At 40.0% G+C, this 24,011-nt stretch overlaps 1 protein-coding gene across 2 annotated transcripts in view; it reads right to left on the minus strand.

The window, feature by feature from the left end:
• EPC2 (enhancer of polycomb homolog 2) overlaps nt 1-24,011 on the minus strand; it is a 61,642-nt gene that overhangs the window by 23,881 nt on the left and 13,750 nt on the right. For both annotated transcript variants that reach the window (XM_061608834.1, XM_061608833.1), the window contains exons 2-4: nt 7,726-7,885; nt 5,494-5,639; nt 1,072-1,278 (exon numbers count right to left, since the gene is read on the minus strand). In XM_061608834.1, coding sequence (XP_061464818.1) covers nt 1,072-1,278; nt 5,494-5,639; nt 7,726-7,885 — 513 coding nt within the window. The remainder of the gene's footprint in view (nt 1-1,071; nt 1,279-5,493; nt 5,640-7,725; nt 7,886-24,011) is intronic.

The raw sequence follows: 24,011 nt of genomic DNA on the forward strand, positions 1-24,011 counted from the left end.
AGGCCTCTGACGTGCATCTCAATTCTTATGCAGGTTCATAAGGAACATTTCATTCATGTGACCATCTCAACCCATAATGGGCTTTCAAAGTTAATACCAGCACAAATGGATCTGCTTCTACACCAGCAGATAGTTCCAGTCAATAATCTAGCTACCACATTTTGAACTAACTGAAGTTTCTGTGAAGTCTTCAAAGGTAGCCTCTCACATAAAACATAACAATAATCTAATCTGGATGATACCAGGACATGAGCACCAAAGCTTTTTTCTGTATAGGAGAAGGTGCAGCTGGAGCATCAGTCTCAGCCAGTTAAGATGCTGTGTGCTACTTATGCTATTTGTGAATCCAATGTTAAGACTAGATCTAATACTACCTCCAAATTCAACCCTGATTCTTAAAGGGGAGTAAAGTCCCATCCAGAACAGGTTAAACTTCACCTCCCTGATCAGAAAAATCCACAGAACCTATGCCTTGTCTGAAATGAGTCCATTACTGACTCCAGGCACCTGTTTTAAGACTTCCACTGGCTTACCCAAGTTAGGTGAAAAGGAGATGAGCTGAATGTCAATGGCATTCTGATAACAGCTCAGTCCAAATTCCCAAATGATTTCTCCCAACAATTTCATACCGAAGTTTAAATGCCATGGAAGACAACACAGAGAATTGATATCCAAAAAATGAATTGTAGAAAGTGACAAGGGAAGGGCACCTAAAGTCTTGAACCAAAAAGCCTAAATTATGTTCCAAATTAAGAGACACTGCATTCATATCTATAGTGCTCCAGAAAACAGAATAAGAATGCAGTTATATTTCCATGACCTTTATTTATCATCTAGCTAAAATTACTTAAAAACCTGTTTATTCTAATCTTGCTCAGATTATGAATGAGGGTAAATGAATTTTAGCTAACAATAAACAATGCATCGTTTTCACTTTTTGTCCTTAATAAGAAAAAGAATATTGTCTTATTAAGTCTAGTGACTTTTAACTAGTCTTAATAAATCAATAATTTGTTACTTTTAACTATCAGAAAATTGCAGATTGGAACACTGCAGAACTGAGATGGTTACCTTTCTAGTCTGCATTTTCTCTGTTCTCCTCCGAAAAGCTACATATGGATCATTGTTGGTGGAGCCATCTCTCTTTTCTTGTTTGATCTGGGGGATGAGGGAAGGCCCTCTGCAGTTCTTATGTTTTCTTACCCAGTAGTCATAGACAGCCTTAATAAGATAATCATCCTCATTAAGCAGCAGCTTAGCTTCCTGAAGTGTTACAAGCTGAAAAACATATAAAATGTGTGTGTAACACAAGAAATTATTTTAAAACTTGTTCTTAACAATAATTCAGGGTGAGAATTTTGTAGGAAAAATGTAACAAAAACCCTATATTGTATTAGAACTTTGTTTCTTCGTATAATCAGGATTACCAAGTGTGAAGAGAGCAATGTGGTATGACTTACAGTTTCAAAGTGACCTGTTACACAAAAATTAAGAGTCCTGACATTTAATGATGAAATACTTTTTAAATAATAATTCTTCACTGTCTAAATTGCAGTGCCTGTATCATTTGCTTCTTGTGGAGCAGCAGAGACTTATTTTGGCTATAGGGGCACATTGTATTTCCATGTTGCTTTTAGCACTGGTTCCCAAACTTTTTTCCCCCATGAGCCAATTAAAAATTGCTGAGGTTTTTGGAAGACCACTAAATGATTTTTCTACAAGTTATAGCAATTGTAATGTGCTGTGCTAGATGCTGCATGATTAATTGCATTTTATTGCTTCTTTTATTTCCTACATATTGTATTACAATTTGAATTCCCTAGAATTCGAATTGTAATTCAATAAAATACAATATAAGTAATAAAATACAATTAAAATCAATATGAATATTTAATATGATGGATTGCCACAAATCCACACTTGAATGAAGCTCGTGGACCGCTGGTAGTCTATGGACCACAGTTTGGGAACCCCTAGTTTATAGCTATGGAAACTAGGGGGATTTGAGTTGATAAAAGATCAACATGTTTAGTACCTTAACAGTCTTATCTTACTAAATGATTAAAGTCTAAAATTCCAAAATATAGCCTATATTTGTATCTTAATTTTGTAATTTTCTTCTTCTTACTTTTTCAAAAACCTGGACCCTGATAACCCTAGCACTTTTTCTGAAGAACTGAGTGGCTCCAGAGAATACAGAACCAGGCCATTCCTGATCTACGTAAGAATTGTCTGGTTCTACATGCATTCCAAGTATACACATTATTCTTGGGTGAATAATTCCCAGCATCAAAACAAATAGTTAATAAGTTCTGGCTAGTAGTTTTAAACCTACATATTTTCTCCACTCATTCCTTAGAAACACCAAATGAAAAGAATTTCTTTTTCAACCAAAGGAGAAAAAAAACAAACTGGAAAATGTCAATTTTTCATCTTTACATAGACAAATTATTACACTTTAGGGCTGTGGTATCTAGGCTGCTAAGCTTTTTTCCTTGCCACACAATGACTATAAGGATAGGAATTAGATTTTGATGGAATTGAGGTATAAAACCAAAGCACTGTGGTAAAAGGGGTATTTTATCATCAAAGAGAATGAGAAGAGCTAGAGAATACAGCTGCAGGAAACAATAGTTTTCAAAAAGCTTTCTCTCATAGTCAAAATGAGGATATCAACACCCAGTGGCTCTGATCTAACTAAAAGTAGTCATACTTAGCTCCCATTAAAATTAATGGGGCTTAAGTTAGTTACAACTAACTTGCCTCATTGACTTTAATGGGACTTGTGCAACTAACTTCAGTTGGATTGAGACAAGTACTTTAGTGAAACATGATGATGCTTCAAACCACATTACCCTGCAATTCTAAGCCTTGGCAAAAGCTATGCTATATGTCCCAGTATTCAGATTTCTGAAGCAGTATGAATATACTGAATACTAAACACATTCCCCCCCCAATAGTTTCTAACTGATAGACTTTGTGATTTTAGGGTTTCTAGGAAAATATATCTTGAGTAAAGTAAAAACATTTGACTGTCTGAGTACTTTTGTTAACAGTTTCCTTCTGCCAAATCATTGTAAGATATTGGCTGTGTTCACAAATAATGCTAAACCATGGTTTAGTGCAACGTGGATGATCAGCAATGACCTCAAACAAAGCACCAGGCTTGCCCACTCCACACTCCCCTCTTCTCCTCCTGTATGGTTGGGATGAGAACATCTGTGGAGATTAGTTTCACTTTCAAATTATGCTGGCTTGTTGTATCATATGAATCAGGAATCCTGACTTAAATCTCATGGTTTGAAGTTGCCTTGTTTAGAAAATTGCTTGAGTTTTTTAAAGTCTGTAAGGCTGTTGCGAACACAGCCATTGACTTTGCTCTCTTAAAGTTACAATTCTTTATTGTAACCTTTTATGGGGCAGCATGATGGACTGGTTCTTAAATTTTGACAGGTTCATTGGTTTCAGGAACATGTGACAAGACTAACTAAAATTATAACAATATCAAGGTTTTTTTAAAGTTTTATTACTATTTTAAGGCCCTCAAAAAGTATAACTGGACAACCAACAGACTTCAGCTCAACAGAATAGCCTCTCCATGAAGCTTGTATGCCTGAAAATGTAAAGCTATCTTTTTGTACAAGTTACGTATTTGTTCTAGACATTTGAACTCTGTTGTACTTTATTAGCACAAAACAGCTATTTCTTTCAAATTGATCAGTTTAATAAAGTTAATTACTTACTTGGAAGACCCTGCTTTTCAGCCAATAATGATTTACTAGTGCCTGCACAGAAACTGTTACCATCAATCAGCTACTTTCCATACCTGAAACACACTTCATGGGCAACTTTCCAGTTCCAGATGTTCAAATGCTTGTTCTGGGAACCTGCATATGCTCTGCTGGGTTAAGTTAAATGTCTTACACTACCTGAGAATGGAAGACTGTACTTTTGGCAGTATGGGGACTACAGCAGGACTGAGTCAAAATGAACCAATATATTCAGCACACATGTATAATCTTTCATGGTCTCATTTTCTTCACAGAAGATAATCATCTACTAGCTTTATCATCATTTGTACCACAGAAGAAGAGATATGGAACATAGAAGGATTTCTAAAAATATCGATGAAACTATAAACATACTTTGAAGCTGGTTTGGTGAGGTGCAAATGACCTCACACTACCTGTATTATAGTTCTGTTATATTTATTGAATTTTTGGTACTGAACAAAATTCTGTACCAACATTACTGAACATCTTGCTCTGTGAAGGAGGGTGGTCCCCTCTTTGGTTTTCTTTCATCTGTTAGTGAAGACTTTTATTTCAGCAGGCCTTTGCCTTGCTAAGTACTTGGTGTTTTGTTTAAAGGTTGTATTTTCACCTTGTTCCTTGCCTCTGGTTTTTTTTTTTTTTGTATTTTAATGAATGACTGTTTATGATACTGGAATTTTAAATTTTTGTAAGCTACTAGAAGGGGGAAAGAGAAGTTTCTAAATAAACAGCAATAAGAAAAAAGCTTGGAAAGCTTAAAATAGTTTTTTGACAAGTGTAAAGAAACTGAGAATTTGTAGTGTTTTTACACTATGTCTGGTTTTTCTTTAAAGTGGAGAAAAAGTAACTTTTAGCTTGACAAAAGGCATGCTGTGTTACACCATTAGTAAATTCTAGCTAAAGCAATTTCTTTCTAACCTTCTGGATTTTGCCCCTAGGCATGACTCAAGCAGCCCACAAACCTTGTAGCTACTACCTTAAAGTTCACAGTGGCTAAATCCCCTCAGCTGAGATGATTTAAATGCATATGTTCCAGTTTAAGTGGCTTATGGTTTTCATGCTGCATAAATCTGTAAGAAACTCACCAAGAGGGGGAAAGAAGGGGGCAATACGGTTTACCATAGTCTTCTAATTAAACATTTGTGTGGCTGTGGAAATAGCTGCCTACAGACCACTATCCAGGTCTTTGTTACATTCTCAACTGCTATACCAAAAGCAGGGTCAAAAGAGCTTCTATCACTGCATGCCCAACTCTATCACCTGCTCTTTTCACAGAGCTATTCATTATTATTGCTACACAAGCTACCAACCTGTGCAGCAAACAGCTCTAAAAGGAAGAATTTCACTCAAAGCCTCTGTGCAACATTAGGATGAGAGGCATACAGGGCCTTATCCAACTGCTGGGGCAGGTGCCCAACACAACCTTCTGACAAGGAAGAGGAATTGGCAGCAGTGAAAGGAGGAATTCCACAGACAAGCAAACTGGTAGACAACGGGCTCCTGAGCAGTTATCAGCATGATTATTCATTTAATTCTACTTTATCAATTACATTTTTTATTAAGTAAGGCTCTTCACAACGATGCACCACAGCATTTCTGGCTTTGTGTTTAAGGTTTACTAAAGAGATATAAATAAAAGACATTCACATTTAAGAAATCTTATGAAAAGTCAACTTTATTAGCAAAATCTAAATGAGCATTTCTTTGGAGACCGTAATACCTGATTAGAACTAGCTTTCTCAAGTCTGTCTATCATAATTTCAAACTGCAGTGGTTTGATTTCCATCTTCCGATTGAGCCTATTTAATAATGTCTCATCTTCTGAGTCCATATCATAATCAGGTTGCTCATTGTCCAGATTGAAGGCTGAAACACAAAGGGGGGGGGATTTGAAATGTCATGCTACAGTGGACACATACATACTAATAACTATCATCTGGAAAGAAATAAAACATCAACTACTTCAAACCTTTGCTCCCAAAAGGCAGAACTTGTTTATTGGCAAGTTTCCGCCTCCACCAATGACAATACAGAAAATCAAGATCAGTGCACTATAAGGAGCATCTGTACCGCTGAGTGATACCTACGGAAAATATGGTTCCAGCGACTCAGTGACCTACGGTGCACACTTCAAAAGAAGCCAAAAGAATGTCTGGGCTACTAAAGTAACAAGGCTCATGAAGAATAATACGGAGCAGAGCACAACTTGGAAAAACCTTTCCCTAATATAAGAGTTTTCCTGTTGAACCATACACTATGTGTGGAGACACCCTATGCTATGACATAAAAAACTATACAGACTAAGGGTAGCTGAGCACTTTCACCCAAATACCAGTTCTCAAATAACAAGGAGGAGGGATGGGAGCTCTTAATGACATCCTCATTCTTGGATACTCACAATTTTAATCAAATCATGGCTTTCAGTAGCCTTTTAAAACAATAACTAAGGATTTTTTAAAAAACAGCCACCCATGTCATTCAAACACTAGCATTTATTAAGGCCAATTCCAGCTGTAGCAAAACAAGAATGATTATGTATAAAGTTTTCCTAACCTTAACAATAGCTGAATAATGGAATAAAAGATGGAATTTCCTTCCCTGAAGGTTTTTTTTTAAAGGAGGCTACATTATTACCTATGAGAAATTATTTAATCCCTCTACTGAGGAAGACTGAATAGGGTAATAGTCAAGATTATTCCAATTATATTAAGATATTGTTCATATTTATTTTTCTTACTCAAATAACAATTGTATTTTATCTCGAAACACTTCACGTTATGCTTGCCTCTCATATTAGGCATAAACCACGCACTTGTCCATAACTGTTCAAAATCCTGCAACAAACTATTATTATCATTTATTACATTTATACCCCACCTTTCTTTTCATGATAGAAACCAAAGGTGGCTTACATATGGTTCTCAGGCGGTCTCCCATCCAGGCACTGACCAGACCTGATCCTGCTTAGCTTCAGCAGGGAGCTGGCCTTATGTGCCTTCAGACCATAGTCTGAGATTAGCAGCCCATCCACAATCTTGAAGTGGCAAACAGACAAAATACCAAGATGGAATTAAAAACCCAGTACTGTACTAAACAACTGTTATGAAACAGGTGTGGTGAATGGCCCTCCAGATGCTGCTAAACTACAACTCCCATCAACCCCCAGCAAGCATGGCCAATGGCCAAGGATGATGGGAACTGTAGTTCAGATGCACATTTTAAGTATCAGCTGTTCTTTGGTAGAATATTTTTTATACAAAAATTATAAATAATTTTTATGCTTTCTGGGTAGGCAAATACTAAAAACTGCTATGTTGTTCAAGAAAAAGTGTTCCCTAAGAAAGGAGATTTGAAAGATGCATTGGGATCTCAAACACTTTTTTTCTAGAAAAGTTTCATGTAAAAAAGCTGCCTAAAAATATAACTGCTTTCCACAATTAGTACAAAACAACAGCACCAATCCCCAGGAAATGAGACTTGACTATTACTGCTGCCACTAGGCCAAGGCAGACTGCTGAAGAGTTCATACTGTAGAAAAGTGGTCCTATGGGGAGGCCCAGTCTTGCCCACCCCCCTCGCCTCCTGCTGAGGCGGCAGCTGAAATGTTCACATTGCAGTTTACTCACTTCATCTGCCTGCCCCACCTGCCCACTCCACTCCGTGTGAACACTTCAGCTACTGCCACTGTGTGCCTGTGCTGAAATATCCACGGCAAGCATCATGCTTACACAAATACTATCGTTAGATGAGATATACAAGACTTCTACATCCTCATCTACAAAACAAATACAGAAGGCTCCCAGGCTCCCAAAAGATGTTCCTACTTGTCTCAAAGACTGAGAAAGTGTCATTACTTTCTTCAGCCTGAAAGTGCAACTGCACATCTTTTTCAGCAGCTACTCAGTGGCTTTGACAGTTAATGCAAAAGAGAAAATGGCAATAATGAACTTACGTTGAATATGAATGAACTGTTTTGGCTGTTTAAACTCTCCTTTGTATAGACGACTGTAATAGTTGACATTGCTTTCTGCTTCAGGAACTGGGATAACCATGTTTTCTTTCTTTTCTCTGAAGACTTGCTGTGCTGAGATAGCTCGTTGCAAATGGTGTTCCTAAAAAGACAACGGTATTCATTTAGATGTCACTGCTGCAGTATAGAAAAACCAGTAACATTTTTCTAACATCCTGCTTTATCATACTGAAAATCGTTAAATTTGGAGAATGGTTAATTTCAGCTCAGCAAAATATCTTAATAGGCCAAAGATGCAAAAATGCTTCTCAAAATGAGAAAATTAATATTTAGTAAGATGTGATATATATTTCAGGTTAAGCCTCACTTAGCCTTCTTCTTTGAAGCTCCAGGTTACAGTGAAAAACAATACCTAAATCTTTGGAGAAGGCTTGTTCTAACTTGGTTGCCTTCCAAGTAAGAATATCCTCCAAGAAAACAGGCAGGGAATCTCTACAGAAAGTGCTATGTCTTCTTCTGTTAAACCACACATGAATAATATATGTATGTGTGAGCAGACGGACTAGTAAACATCTTTGTGGTCTAATTACTTTTGTGGATTTTTTTTAACAAGGCAGCTGTAATGAGAAGACATTTGGCAAAGAAAAAGGGAAGAGATTTTGTGAAGTACTTTCTAGATGTGTGAATGATATTTATTTTATTACATTTATACCCTGCCTTTCTTTCACCATGGAACCCAAGGCGGCATACATGTTCCCAGGTGGTCTTCCATCCAGGCACAGACCAAACCCAAACCTGCTTAGCTTCAGCAAGGTGGTGGTCTCATGTGCCTTAAGCCTGTGCTCACTCTTCACAACAGAACTGAAAACCATGAAAGCAGACATAAACTAACAGTTGATGCAAGTAAAAAGATCCTGTAATGCAAGGAACCCCCCCACCCCCCCACACACATACACAAAGTGTTTCAGAAAAGAGTGGCATCACCCATAGGTCTACTGGTTCCTAAGTCAACCTCTTTGCTAGAAAGTACAGAACTTCAGATGCACCACTCAGAGATGCTGGGGCACAGTTAGGAGTTCAAATGGGCAGAGCAATCCTAAGCATAAAAACTAAGTTTTTAAAATCCACAACAAGGATCAAATCTCTCTCTTTATACAGTAGGCAAAGATTGTGGTTCAGTTCTAAAGCAAAAATGAACTAAATATATTATATGTTGCCTGTTTCACCACTTGAACACTTATGCTGCAACTAATAAACACTTTTCAATCACCCAGCCAGTCCCAAACTTGCTGCCATTTCTTTTTAATCTTCATTAACTATAAATACTGCACATTGGTACTTCACACAGGCAATTTCCTAAGTAGGTATCAGTTTCTTATTGGAGTGTTTACATAAATTATTAGGGCAGTGTGGAACATGGGAAGCTAATCATACTATTGATCCATCATAATAACTGGCAACATTTGTCAGCAGTTCGACCTTCTGCATGCAAAGCAGATGCTGTACCACTGAACTACAGCCCTTCCTGAAATATGTGCATATTTTGCCACACATATTCAGCAGATGATTTCCAGTTGCATACACACAGAAAAACACTACAGTATACATACATTTAAGTGATACCTTTGAATGACAATCATCTTTTAGGAAGCAGCCCTTAGATACCAGAAAAGAAAATGTGCAAAGCAGCTAATTTTGTTCTCCCCAATTTATTTAAGGGAATATATACTTGACCCCAGACAATGAAGCCAGAGATTAAAACCTTGAGAGGTCCAAAACAGAAAGAGTGAATTAGCTCCTAATTCAAAGACTGGCAACTCCCTTTAGATTTAGAACATACAACAACCAAATGTCACCACTTTGTGTAGGTGTGGATAAACACATTGAGAGGTAAATGAGTTACACTGTTTTTGACCTCCCTCTATGAAATTTAGTTTTATTGATTTATCTGTACTTCTAGGAGGAGGAAAGGTGTTGGCGGCACTGGGCTCTGCCAGCAGAAATCCCTTCCTGGATGCAGCTGCAGAACAGCCAAGGAACTCTGCCACTACTCTGGTGCAGCCAAGGCCCAGCCAGTTCAGCCAAGACCAGCGCCAAAAAAGGGGCATTTGGGAGGCGGTGTTAGGGGGAAGAACTGAGAGGATGGGAACTTGCACCACATCCTGACCCCATTCAGCTTGGTCCTGCTGCCCTCCATTCTGGCAGCTGATACACGGGAAAACGGGTAATGGAAGGTAACATGCATTTTGTTTCCTTCCGCCAAGCACCACTGGCACAGCCAGTATCTTTCCCTCCCAGCAGCTCCTGAACAGAGGTTGGATGTGGCAGCATCTTCCACCAGCCTCCAGTGAGTTGGATTGTACCCTTAATCTGTATCTGCACTACTAGATTAACAGCAAGTCAGATTATTACCAGTGTATAACCAATGTGTGCAATCTGCACTGCCGTAAGTGGATGTATACTTAACCCCTGTAATCAGCACTGCAGACAGTTATAACTGTGTAAATGAGCCACTGCAAGTTCCACTTCTACTGCATGAGCACAATGCTCTTCTAGGGAGTACTGACCATAAGTAATGCAGAACACTGCTTCTATCCAGAAAAGAGACTGTAGGTGTATATCTGTTTGGAATAAATCCAAACGTCTGCTATTCATCACTGGTATGCTCTTACAAGGTAATTTAGAGCACACATGCTGCTATTAAATAACAGTTGTTATTAGCAACTCATTGATAAAATTTACTATGTCCCTAGAAGACAGTTGAGTCAAATTAACAAAACGTATTACCTTCAAAATTTACACTACAATAAGATCAGATCATGAAGTCCAAGTTTATAAACCAGAAGACATTTTATAAAAAGAAAAATTGGAGTTAAGTGTTCATTCTTCTTTGGCAGATGCATATTGGAATCACTCACATTTCTTTCAAGGGAAAAATGAATAATTTAAACCATTCTATATTTAAAAAGAGAATATTAAATAAATTCAAGGAAGAAAAAGGTTTTGTCAGTCATCTATGTAGCCATATTCGGACCATGGTTTAGAGTAATGTGAAGGATCCTAGGATGGTATTCAGCTGAATAATTGTGTGAGCAGAACAACTTCTGCTTGTTGAATAGGACTCCTCTCACTGTCCCCAAATCTGTTCCAGAGGGTTGGGGAAATCCCTAGAACAGATTTAGGGGACAAGCGGGGGAAGGAAATGGAGAGAATGCTATGTTGCACAAATAGAAATCCTTGCACTGATGGAATGGAATGAAAACAGCCCCTAGCCTCTACTTGCACTCACATGCTCCCCTCCCACACAGCTGATGGGCAGTTCAGAAACTTTTGCTTTTAGTCAATCATGGCTTCCCACATTGTCCAAGCCAGGAATTGTTAATACTAACTATGGTTAGTTTCAACAAGCCAATTTATGAAACCAGTGTTTGAAATTCACTTGTTATGCTGAAAATGGCAGTGAAATACAGCCACCCGAAAGTGCAAGAAAAAAATGATATCAACTTCTGAAACCCTTACTCCCCAATGAGTGTTCAAATACCTGAACCTCAGTCATTAATTACACCCCTATCAATTCTTGAAAAAGGACATACAGTTTCATATAAGTTTGTTCTATTATGCTCCAAATAAAGTTCTCATGAATTATATCTCATCACAAAAAACCAACCTTCACCAAAGGTGGTTTCTCAGAGGTTGACAGTACAACTGAACAAGCAGGACTTTCAACAAAATATTGCTGTGTGAGTGCTCTTATTCATGCTTCATTAGTCAGCCATGCCTTCCTCCAGGATACTCCATTCTAACCATTCCACACTGTTTTTCACACATACGCATACACACATTTTCCTTCAGATTTCAGGTTTAGAAAAACTGAACACAGAAAATAACAAAATTCTGCTAAGAAAAGAGATGCTATGGATATTGGAATTAAAAGCTCTGACCCTAGTGGGCTTAATGGGAAATTAGAGTTTCTTCTCCTGTTATAGACTATAATTTTAGACAATCACTTCCTCCTCCCCCCCAATCATCTGAACTCCTTAAAGGTAAAACAGGAACATGTGTATTTATACATTTTGCAATATATATATTTAGATGTCTTCAGTTTTCATTTTTTTAACCATTACAAAAGACTTAAGCATTTTTGCTGCTAGAAATTTCTAGTTTTAATTTCATGTAAGTATTAACAAACAAAAATTTCTGCATGAAATAATAGTACTTCAGTTCTGCATGTTTTGATGACATTTATGATTATGCTATTAAATATATGTTGTTGTTTTTTGCAGCCCCTGATGAAGGCACAATACAGTACAGGCCAAAACACGTTGGGCTTGTCTAAGAAAGTACCATCTGCCTTGAAGGAGGCACTGGTGTACCTTCTCCTTAAGACCTCTTTGGACCCAGAAGTGTTAACTATTACCCAGTAGCAAATATCCCCTTTTGGGGCAAGGTGCTTGAGAAGGTGGTGGCAGTCCAGCTTCGGGCATGCTTGGAGGAGACTAAATATCTGGATCTATTTCAGTCTGGCTTTAGGCTCAGTCATGGCACTGAAACTGCCTTAGTTACCCTGGTCAATGACACTTGGCAGGAGAGAGATGGGGGGAGTGCAACTCTGCTTGTTTTTGATCTCTTGGCGGCTTTTGATACCATTGACAGAAGTATCCTTCTAGATCAGCCAGCAGCTCAGGGAGGTGGGGTTCTGCTCCTACTTCCAGGGATGTTTCCAAAAAGTAGTTATGGGAGGCTACTGTTTGATGCCATGGGAGCTTTTCTGTGGTGTCCTGCAAGGTTCCATCTTGTCCCCATGCTATTTAACATCTCTATAAAGCTGCTGGGAGCTGTCATCAGGAGTTTTGGAGTGGGGTGTTCCATCTGAATCAGGAGAACCAGCTGAAGAACTAGACAGGTTTTTGGAGGCAATGATGGGCTGGATGTGGGCTAACAAACCAAAACTGAATCCTGCAAAGTCAGAGATATTACATGTTCCAAGTTCTCGAATCCAGGACGTGGGAAGAAGGCTTGTTTTGGAAGGGGTTGCACTCCCCTAGAAAGAACAGGTTCACAACTTAGGGATACTCCTGGAATCTAACATTGTCACTTGAGGCCCAAGTGGTCTCAATGGCTAGGAGTGTATTTCCAGCTACGGCTGGTTCACCAGCTATGGCCCTTTTGGAACAGGGATCACTTTGCCACAAGTACTCCATGGCCTGATAACTTCCAGATTGGATTATTGCAATACACTCTATATGGGGCTGCCCTTGAAGATGACTCAGAAACTTCAACTGGTCTAAAAAGCAGTTGCCAGACTAGTAGCTTAAGTTGCTTTTAGAGGTCACATAATCTCTTTTTTTAAAACAGTTGCATTGGTTGCCAGTTTGTTTCTGGACCCAATTTAAAGTGCTTACACTAGTGTTTAAAATCCTAAAATACTTAGGCCCCCAATACCTGAGAGACTGATGCCTTCCCTATAGACCCTCTTGGGGAGCATTCTTGGTAGTTCTGTCGCCCTTAAACGTTTGGAGGATGGAGGATGGTGGCTCAGGAGAGGGCATTTTCTCTCCCATTCTGCCATCTTAGTGGCAGTCTCTATGTTGTGGAATTCCTTCCCCATAGAAAGTGTGTGAATGCTGAATATGTTTCTCTTTGCCCTGGCCTTTGACACCTGAGATGTGTGTTTTCAGGACCCACCCTATTCTTGTGAGTGTAATTTAATATTACATTTTAAACTGCTGTAACCTGCCCTGGGTTCTGCTGCTGAAGGGTGGGTAATAAATATAAATATAACAATATAATTAATTATTGTTATTTCAGCTTGCCATGTCAGACTTCCAGTCTCAGCTCAACTTGGAGCTATCCAGGGTGCTACCAGTTTTGCTCCTTTGCGTTTTGGGCCTTGACTGCTGCTTGCCTAACTTAGCTTATCTAGACCTAAAAATGTAAATGGACTGTCTTCAAGTCGATTCCGACTTATGGCGACCCTATGAATAGGGTTTTCATGGTAAGCAGTATTCAGAGGGGGTTTACCATTGCCTTCCTCTGAGGCTGAGAGACAGTGACTGGCCCAAGGTCACCCAGTGAGCTTCATGCCTATGTGAGGATTTGAACCCTAGTCTCCCAGGTCGTAGTCCAGCACCTTAACCACTACACCACACTGGCTCTCTATCTAGACCCACCCTTGCCTAAATGGAACCTGACCTCTTCTTGACACTTCCTCAGTTATTGGATCCTGATCTGGAATTAGTGGTAATGGGACCTTGCCACTAGTGCCTAGCTCAAGCCCTCACTCAGATGAGAACCCTGTCTTCCCCCTGGGACCATTACCTAACACAAAACAAGTGCCTTGTGTTTATTTTATGTACATACAGGAATGAAGTGATATGACCACAAAAATGGAGTTTGTTACAAGCTACTTGGTAGTTTCATTCATTTTAAGAGTGATAAATCATCAAAAAGTGTGGGTATGTGTATGTATAGATAGATATAGATTGTGTGTGTGTGTGTGTGTGTGTGCAAACATTTATACTGCTTAATATATAAAATATCTAAATAGTTTACAATAAAAATTCAACAATAATACAAATGCAAATAGTTCAATATAATTATCTGAAAAACTGAATAAAAACAAAACAAAAACACAACTGTGTATCACCAATAAAACTGAGCTAAATTAAAAATTTAGGAGTCAAAATGTAGGACAGCATGAAATCATAAGTGTTTAAGGTGTTTAAAAGTCATTCTCTCTACTTTATGAATTACCCAAGGGAAGGCATTTCAAAAGTGGGTGCTTTTGTTTAGAAGGCCTTCTTTTGCATTGTTACCAATGACCAGCAAGGTCTGCTCAAAAAATCTCAAAGACTGGCTTGGCCTATACTAGGGAAGGTTGTCTGAAACATATCCTCCAATTTGTTTAGGGCTTTAAATGCCAACAACAGAACACTAACCTTAGCTCTGTACCTAATAAGCAACCAGTGCAACTCTTTCAAAATTGATGTAATACGTGTAAATCTGGATGCCCCACTAAGCACCAGGCAGCTCCATTTTGCACTAGCTGTAGCTTCTGAACCAACTGCAAGGGTCACCTCGCACATATCACATTGCAATAGTCTAATGAATTACCAATTGATAGACCGCTACGGCAAGGCTGTCCCTATCCAGGAACCAAAGTTGGTTACAGGTGCTCTAGTGATGGCACTGGATCTAGGAGCACCCCTAAACTAATACCTGGTCCTTCAGAGGGTGTGCAACCTTATCCAGAGTTGGTAAACAATCCAATTCCCTGATCTGGGAACAGCCCAACCGGAGGGTCTCCGTGTTGTCAGGATTCAGTCATAGTTTATTAGAGCTCATCGAGCCCATGACTGAATCCAGTTTTTGGTTTAGGATATGCACATCCTCTCCTGATTCAGATTTTACAGAAAGAAAGACCTGGGGATCATCAGCATACTGTCAACACCTTATCCCAAATCTCCTAAGGACCACTCCTGATGGCTTCATATAGATATTATAGCACCCCACAGCACAACTGCCTGGGGGTCATGCAACCCCATAAGGAGTGAAATCACCACAAAACAATGTCCCCAACCCACAGAGGCAGTCCATGGGGATACCATGGTCAAGGTATCAAAAGCCACTGAGAGATCCAGGAGAATCAAGAGTTGTGCTCCCCCTGTTCCTCTCCTGAAAAAAGCCATTCGTCACGGCGATTGATTCTGCTTCAGAACAAGGCCTGAACTCACACTGGAATGGGTCAAGATAATCATTTCATCCAAGAAATGTCTGTAGCTGAACTGCCACTATCCAGTGAAATACATGGAGTAGGAAGTAATTCAGATTTGCTAAAACAGCTGCAGGGGTCCACAGGAAACCCCTGGGTTAAGAAGGTTAAAAACCCCAGTTGATAGCAAACCTAAATTAGTGTAAATGTTAACAGCAGCGTTCATGTAACTTGATCAAATAGATAGGAGGAACTGGATGGAGATATGGTACTGTATCAAACTGCAACCCTTGTGCTGATGGAAGGCTCTCCCTTCCCATTTCACTGACAAATGAGAGAAATGTTCACTGATTTCTACTCCCCTCCTGCAGCCTCTAGTGCCCTCCCCCAAATCTGCTTGAGTTTGGGAGATCCTTTGGAACAGCGTGGTGTATGTTCAGAGATGAGGGGAATTTGACAAAAGTAGCTTTCCTCCCATTTCTGCTGACAGAAGCCTCTGCTGGATCAAAGGCCTTTCCAGCAACATAAGGAACACCATTGGATACATTGCATGAGAAGCACATACCCTAAGCAGAGATCAGAAACAGGGCTTTGTGGAGCCTTATGTGGACCCATTTGTGTGTAAATGCTGTCCACATAAGAAACGTATCTATATATTTATAGCTAGGGTGGGAAACCTTAGGCCCGAGGGTCACAAGGGGCCCTGCAGGATACTCTATCTGGCCCTTGTGACTCTCCCCAGGCTACATTCGTCATTAGCCACCATGCCCTCCTTGAGTACTTTTATCTGATTAGAATGTGTCCTTTAACTGTGATAATACCTCTCGCTTGTATGGATAGAGGTGTTTGTGTATGTATATATGTGTGCGCACACACACGTATAAAAACCTCTTTACTGTTGTATGAAGGAATTTTCGAATTTAGCCTACTATACAAAAATAAGAGTCAAACCTCTTTCCCCTAAAGGTGGCTTCTCATCCCTGATTTATAGTCTCCATCACCTTCTATCAAAACTCATTTGATTAAATCCTGCTATATATAATAAGACTGTGCTGATTTTCACACATGAATATTTAGTGAAGAATGCAGAAGGGTTCCTTTTTTGTCTTGTTGCACACTGTTTATGGCCCATTCAGAGCATCTTGATGGTGAAATTTACAGCATAGATAAGATCTGGAACTTAACAAGACGATTGTGGCCACAGCCTCTGCGCACACTGTGATGATACAGGGGGAGCCCTTGCGACAAAATGCTTTACTTGCTTAACTCTAAAAGGTTCTTAACATTTATCTGCACTGGGGAAGTGCCACTGCAAGAAAGAAGGCTCTCTATGTTCTAGGTGAATTGCAAACCTAAAGAGGAGAGAGTTAAGGAGAAACTCTTACCTGTCCTAACAAATCCATACTTACTTTGGAAACAGGCCTCCTTAAAGTTTAAGAACCATACTTCTGAGGTATTTCTTAATTTAATTTCCACCAAACAATGAAGATGTTTGCTGCTGATGCACTATAGTTTGCATTTGTTCACCTTCCCCAACCAATATGAAGATGTATCCCAAGATCAAGAGTTGCATTTTTCTAATGTGTCCTGCCACAATGGGTGTAGTCTGTGGGTAGTGCCCTAGTGTACAAAGTCTAAGGAGGCTAAGGCCCAACACACAAGACTGCCAAACAATGGTAGGATAAGTCAAGCATGCAGAGTCAAAGACAAATGAGGGCCAGGCACAAGTAATCAATCTGAGCCCAAAATGCAATCTGAGGCAGCATCAGAACATTAGAGTCCAGAAGTTGGCAACAGAGGAAATCCAGTTTATGCAAGGTAGGCAAAGATTTCCAGTTTAAGGATCGGTTAGGTAGAGACCTGCGTTGTTCCACAACATCCGGGAAGCTCAACGTAAAGGCTGATACAGCCTGGCCTCCTAGGCAACATCTGTTCCCAGCTACCAGTGTTTAGGCATGTTCTGAGAGACCTTCCACTCAAGGAGTCCCAAGCCACACAGTGACCCTGGGCTCTCCAATGCACACTTTGTAGTGGGCCTGTGGACTCATCTAGAATCTGCACTTTCAAGGGCTGATTGTTGCTTGACCTCTCCCCCTGACTCCACCAGGAGCTCATCTGCTGGCACTTCAGCTGAAGCCTACCCCAAGGGTTCCTAAAAAGGAGCCTCTGGAGGTGGCCCTGGAAAGCCCATGGACTCTCAGGATCTTCAGGGCTGGTGACAGGGGCTACTACTTGCCTCCCCAAGGCTTCAGTTGATAGGAAGTGTGGTTTGTCCTCTGAGGAATGGGCGTCTGGCTGTGGGTCACAGCTGAGCATGACAATGTTTAGCAGAGTTATATATTAGGGGTGTACAGTGAACACAAAATTCGGTTCTGACCCCAATTCAGAGCTTCCAAAAACAACTCACCTTAGTCGAAGGTGCTTTGGAGGCTGCTCAATTCAATCTGGGGTCTATTCAAGTCTGCTTAGTGTCCTCACCTCCATTCGTGATTGGAAGTTTTTTTTAAAAAGAAAAGGCTAGAACTTCCCCCCCTTTTGACAGAACTGGATGAAAATTGCAGGCATATTTACTTATTTTTAAACATTCTATATCACTTTTCATTTCTGACAATAACAAAATAATTCATAATGTAAATTCTTACAAAATTCAATAAAATCAAACATCAAATAACCACAGCATTCATAACTGGTACTAGTGGTTAAGGAAGGCCATGGTAAACAGATGGGTCTTTAACTGTTACTGAAAAGACTCCAAAGCCAATGTGAACTTACTTTCCATATAGCAGTCCCTCCAGAATGGATAAAGCCTGCCAAATTACAGGAAAATAGATTCATGGCCTTTTGTGCTGGACACCTTTAAACTTGGTTTGTAAGACTAACTTTTCTATTTGGGGGCAGGATTAGATGAAATATGCAAACAAGGGGTGGTATTCAACAAACTTTTTGCACTAGTGCAAGGATTAGCACTAACACACCAGGGTTTGTCCCCTCCTCCCTTTGTGAAACATGGCAAATTGCAGACAAATCGGTACAGGGACTTCATGCAAGAAATCTTTAAAGTTGATTGGGATGGAGAATGAAAAGGGATTTGTTTTCAGGGTAAAATTACTTGTGTTGATCACAAGTCTGACCTGTCAGTCACAATGAAGTTCTCCCTCTGCCCACTCTGGTGCTTCTCCCTAGCTCAGTTCTGGTATACAACTTGATTGGGTCAGGAACTAGAAACTGTGCCACTTCCCGACTGATGTTATTACAAGCAGCAAGGAGAACAGATTGTCTTTGCTGGGAATGACCCAAGAAGACTGGAACAGACCTTCTCAAACATGTAGGCTTACATGAAGGAACATGCTGACACAACAGTCTTCAGAGGTCCTTCTCTGGGAGCCCCTGATGTATGAGATGACAGAGAACAAACTAGGAAAAGGCCCCTTGTGGTTGTGGCATCACATTTTTATGGAATCCCTTTCCCAGTGAAGCTTGCCTGTCACCATCTTTACTGTGTGTTTAGCATGAGGCAAAACCAGTTTTATTCTCCTGTGTTTTTAATATCAAAGTCTTTTATTAACAACCTATTTTAATGCTCCTTTTTTATTCTGCTGTTTTATTTACTGTAGATGTGTGCTTGTATTTTATAAAATAAACAGTTAAATAAGAAGGGAAGCAAAACAACACTGGGTGAAATAATGGATACTACAATATAATACATTAAACTGAAATCCAATTTTTAAATAAAGCTTTGCCTTCTGTTTCCCATTTCATCAACACTAATGCAACGTAGTCATCTACTCTTCCCCACAAATATTTAGTACTTCCTTTAGGCACCAATGACATTGGGATCAGTGACATGGGAAACGACACCAATAACATGGGGAAATGTAGTTGTGAGGTCCTGGAAGGAAAATTTAGGGTTGCTAAGCAGGATGCTGAAACCCAAGAGATTCAAAGTAGCTTTCTCTGAAATGCTACTGGTTCCATGCGCAGGGCCAACTAGATAGGCACAGCTTTGTACAGTAGGGCCCGCGTATATGGCAGGTTCTGTTCCGGACCCCTGCCGTAAAGCGAAACCCCATTGACTTTAATGGGCCACATTGCACAAAAATCACGCAAAAACAGCACAAAACGTCGCAAAAGGGGGGGAAACCCTTTAAAATTGAAAATGAAAGGCGCCGCATCAGCGGAACGCTGTAATGCGGGGCCCTACTGTAGTCTAAATGTGTGAACCTGAGCCCAGTATTTCATGTCCTGCACTCAGGAAAGACTAAGAAGAGATCCTGGCTGAAAGGCCACATAGAGGAGGGCCATGATCTCATCTCGATCATCTCAGAGTGGAAGACACGGAATAATGGGCTCAAACTACAGGAAGCCAGATTTTGCTTGTACATCAGGGAAAACTTCCTGTTAGAGCAGTATGACAGTGGAACCAATTACCTAAGGAGGTGGTGTGCTCTCTAACACTGGAGGCATTCAAGAGGCAGCTGGACAGCCACCTGTCGGGTATGCTTTAAGCTGGATTCCTGCATTGAGCAGGGGGTTGGATTCAATGGCTTTACAGGCCCCTTCCAATTCTAATAGTCTATGATTTTAAGAAAGTACTTCACACAGCGCATAGTTAAACTATGGAATTTGTTCGCACAAGAGGCAGTGACAGCCACCAACTTGGAGGAAATTCTATCATACTGAATAGGAAAGAAACTCCTTCACGGTAAATAAAAACAGGAAGTAACTGTACTGGGCAAGCACAGAATCTGAAATCCAGTCTTTTTGCAGAAATTGCATAAGTGAAGCATTTTCTAACAGAAATAGTAATCTAAATCCAAAGAACAGCACAACTAGTTCCACATAACGGTGAGCTTGTGTTTCTTGAACAGCAGCCCTCTTTCCCTCCTGGCAAACCTCTCTTGAATATGATGGAGTTTTAAAGGCAATGTGTGATATGCACTGGAAACAGCAGTTTAAAGGGGGAAAGGAGAGAATCCCACTCAACATGCCCAAGCCCCTGGGCACACCTAAACTAGTTCTTTGGATGCTGACCATAGTTATTTGGTCTACTGTCAAAACTAAAAAATAAGAGAAGCAATTCTATGACTAATCAGATCAATACAAGCAATCAGATCAATACAAGTCCATGAAGTGAGGCAGTAGCAAAGCAAACCTTTAACAATACAACTTTGAGGGAAGGGGAAAGACAGAAAAGTAGAGGGACTGAATTATGTAACAATACAACTTCCCCACTGAAAATAATATATTGGCATAAACTGTTTCCTGTTCTTGGTAGTAACTGAAAACCACAATTTGCTTATGTCATGCTTATCTTGAGAAAGAAAAGCTTGCATCAGTTATTTTCAAATCTGGATATTCCTCTATATACCCAAAGATGCTTTGTCAAGTTTGAAAATACGATAGCCTTTTAATTTGCCACCTGCCTGCTCACCAGAGGCAAGTAGAAATTGTCCCTAGCTAACCAAGCTGCACCTGACCCATGTGAAGAACGTCTGGTCTCCCTCCAACTTTGCAAGGTGATATAGCTGCCATAATAAAATAATCTGTGTACAGGGCAGAAAGATGTGTAATGAAAAATTTCCCACTTTTAATTTCCCGTTTCTAAAGAATGTATCATTGCATAAAATTAGTAACATATCAAATGGATACAATATCAGCAAAATTGAAAAATTTCAAAGTTGTAATTAACCTTTTCTGATAGGTATACCTATGAAATATCTGTGTATCTAAATGCGCAACTCTGTGGACATGTTAGAATTAGTTTGATAACAATTTAATAACTTTATTTTTTTCTCTTTAAAATGTAAACAATGTAAGAGAGTAAACTAGTTAATATTTTGCGGTATTTACACAGTATAAAAAATTAAAATGGGTTTAATCCAGAGTTCTCATGAGCTGAACTTCACTCATGAGATGCCAACTGGAGGAAGGGTTAAAAGCAATTTTTGCTCATTCCTCCTTACCCATGCAGTCCCCTGAAAGGCTGATCTGGAAGACTGAAGTGTCCCCCGGAGCACTCTGGGAGGTGATACAGACAGCTGCAGAGGGAATTGGTAAAAATTCCCCCTGCCCCCCACCCTCCTCCAGTCAGAGCCCCAACTGGATTTGTCCCTTCTGCTTTCAGAAGAAACACTCAAGATGCAGTTTTAGTTTTGACTATGAAATACAAGTCAAACAAATGATTTATTTTTTAACAGCTCACATCCACTGATACATACTTCTTACTGAAGTATACATTGTTCTGTTATGCTTAGAGTCTGATTCTAGAACTTCCATACATCTTCATTGATTCTAGTCTCTCTCTCTTTTCCTTTCCACTGTACTATGCAAGCTGTTTCTTCAGTCTCAAGGCTTTGTTTTTGCATTTTCTGTATTAATATTCTCTTTACCAAAAACGCTCCCAACAAGAATTGCCTTGCTGGATTAAAGTATGATCCATCTAGCTCAGCATTCAGTTTTTAAATCAAAAGGTTCACAAGCAGGCGATTCTCTACTGTAGCTATTTAGAGGTATACTTCTTCTGAACACTGAAATTCCATTTCTGTTTCCTGACTATTAACTAATACAAATTCAAGCTAAGATAATACATTTTATAGTGGTGAATTCTCTGTTAATTGTGCATTGTTTGAAGTACTTGCTTCTTGAACCTACTGCCAATATCATTGTAAAATCACACGTACTTGTAGTGTGAGAGAAAAAGAAAACACTCCATCCCCTCTCTTCAAGCTGCTAATGGGTATCAGGGGCCCTGCTTCCAGGGTCATATCCAGAGAGTAGCCCTGGGCTACTGCTGTTATGTTATAGAGTGCCACCGGAAACTAGTTCGTTCCCAGTGCTATTCAACACGTGGATGAAGGCGTTGGGAACAGTCATTAGGAGTTTGGGGGCAAGGTGTCATCAGTAGGCTGATTATACCCAGCCTTATTTCTCCATTACATCTGATTCAGGAGAGGCTTTAAAAGACTGGGACCAGTGCCCGGATGCAGCATAGACTGGATGAGGGCCAACAGGGCGAGCGAGTCTGAACCTTAGGAAGACAAGACCTTTTGTGGGTGAGTGTTTCTCAGATCTGGAAGACGGGCCAGTTCCCTCCCCTCAATGGGGTTGCACTCCTCTGAAGTAGCAGGTACACAGGGTTGGGGATATTCCTTGAACCATCGTTGTCATAGAATCATAGAGTTGGAAGATTCTATGACAACGATGGTTCAAGGAATATCCCCAACCCTATGTACCTGCTACTTCAGAGGAGTGCAACCCCACTGAGGGGAGGGAACTGGCCCGTCTTCCAGATCTGAAGCACTTGAGGCACAGGCGGACTCTGTGGCTAGGAGTGCTTTTTATCAGCTTTGGCTGGTAAGTCAGCTGCAGCCATTCCTGGGATAACCTGACTACTTATAGTTCATGCACTGGGAACTTCAAGACTGGATTATTGCAATATGAGTGAATGCCCTTGGGTCTGGTCCAGAAGTTTCAGCTAGAAGCATTGGGCTGAAAACAAAAGAACGAAATTTAACAGGGATAAGTGCAAAGTACTTCACCTAGGAAAAAGAAACCAAATGCACAGTTATAAGATGAGGGATACTTGACTGAGTGATACTACAAACAAGAAGGATCTTGGAACTGTTGTTGATCACAAGCCGAATATGAGCCAACAGTGCAATGTGGCTGCAAAAAAGGCATATGCTATTTTAGAATGCATTAACAGAAGTATAATTTCCAAATCATGTGAAGTACTGGTTCCCTTCTATGTGGCAGTGATTAGGCCTCATCTTGAGTACTGCATTCAGCTCTGGCCACCGCACTTCAAGAAGGATGTAGACAAATTCAAAGAGGTTCAGAGGAGGGTAACAAGGATAATCAGGAGACTGGAAACAAAGTCCTATAAGGAATGACTGATTGAACTGGGCATGTTTAACCTTGAGAAGAGAAGACTGAGGAGAGATATGACAGTGCTGTTCAAGTACTTGAAAGGTTGTCACACAGAAGAGGGCCAGGATCTCTTCTCAATCATCCCAGAGAGCAGGACACGGAATAATGGGCTCAAGTTACAAGAAGCCAAATTTGAGCTGAACATCAGGAAAAACTTCCTAACTGTTACAACAGTAAGACAAAGTGACCAATTATCTAGGGAGGTGGTGGGCTCTCCAATACTGGAGGCAATTAAGAGGCAGCTGGAAAGCCACTTGTCAGGTATGCTTTAATTAGGATTCCTACACTAAGCAGGGGATTGGACTCAATGGCTTTATAGGCCCCTTCCAACTCTATTATTCTATGATTCTAGTGCAGAAGGCTGCGGTTAGACTGGTGACAGGAACAGATTACTGTCAACACATGACACAAGCATTAAAAGTACAGAGTTACCGACTGCTACTGGGTCAGGTTTTTGTGCCAGTGTACAAAGCCTTTAATAACATTAATCTAATATTTTAACATAAATAAAATTATAACTATTTATCATGTCCAACGTTGGTTGTCTTTTTACTAAAATTAAAAAGCACCAAAAACTTTTAGGTAAGGTGATCCAACCCCGATTATCTTAGCTGCCCTTTTCTGTGCC

The sequence above is a fragment of the Rhineura floridana genome, chromosome 2 (genome assembly GCF_030035675.1).
Source record: "Rhineura floridana isolate rRhiFlo1 chromosome 2, rRhiFlo1.hap2, whole genome shotgun sequence".
NCBI lineage: Eukaryota > Metazoa > Chordata > Lepidosauria > Squamata > Rhineuridae > Rhineura > Rhineura floridana.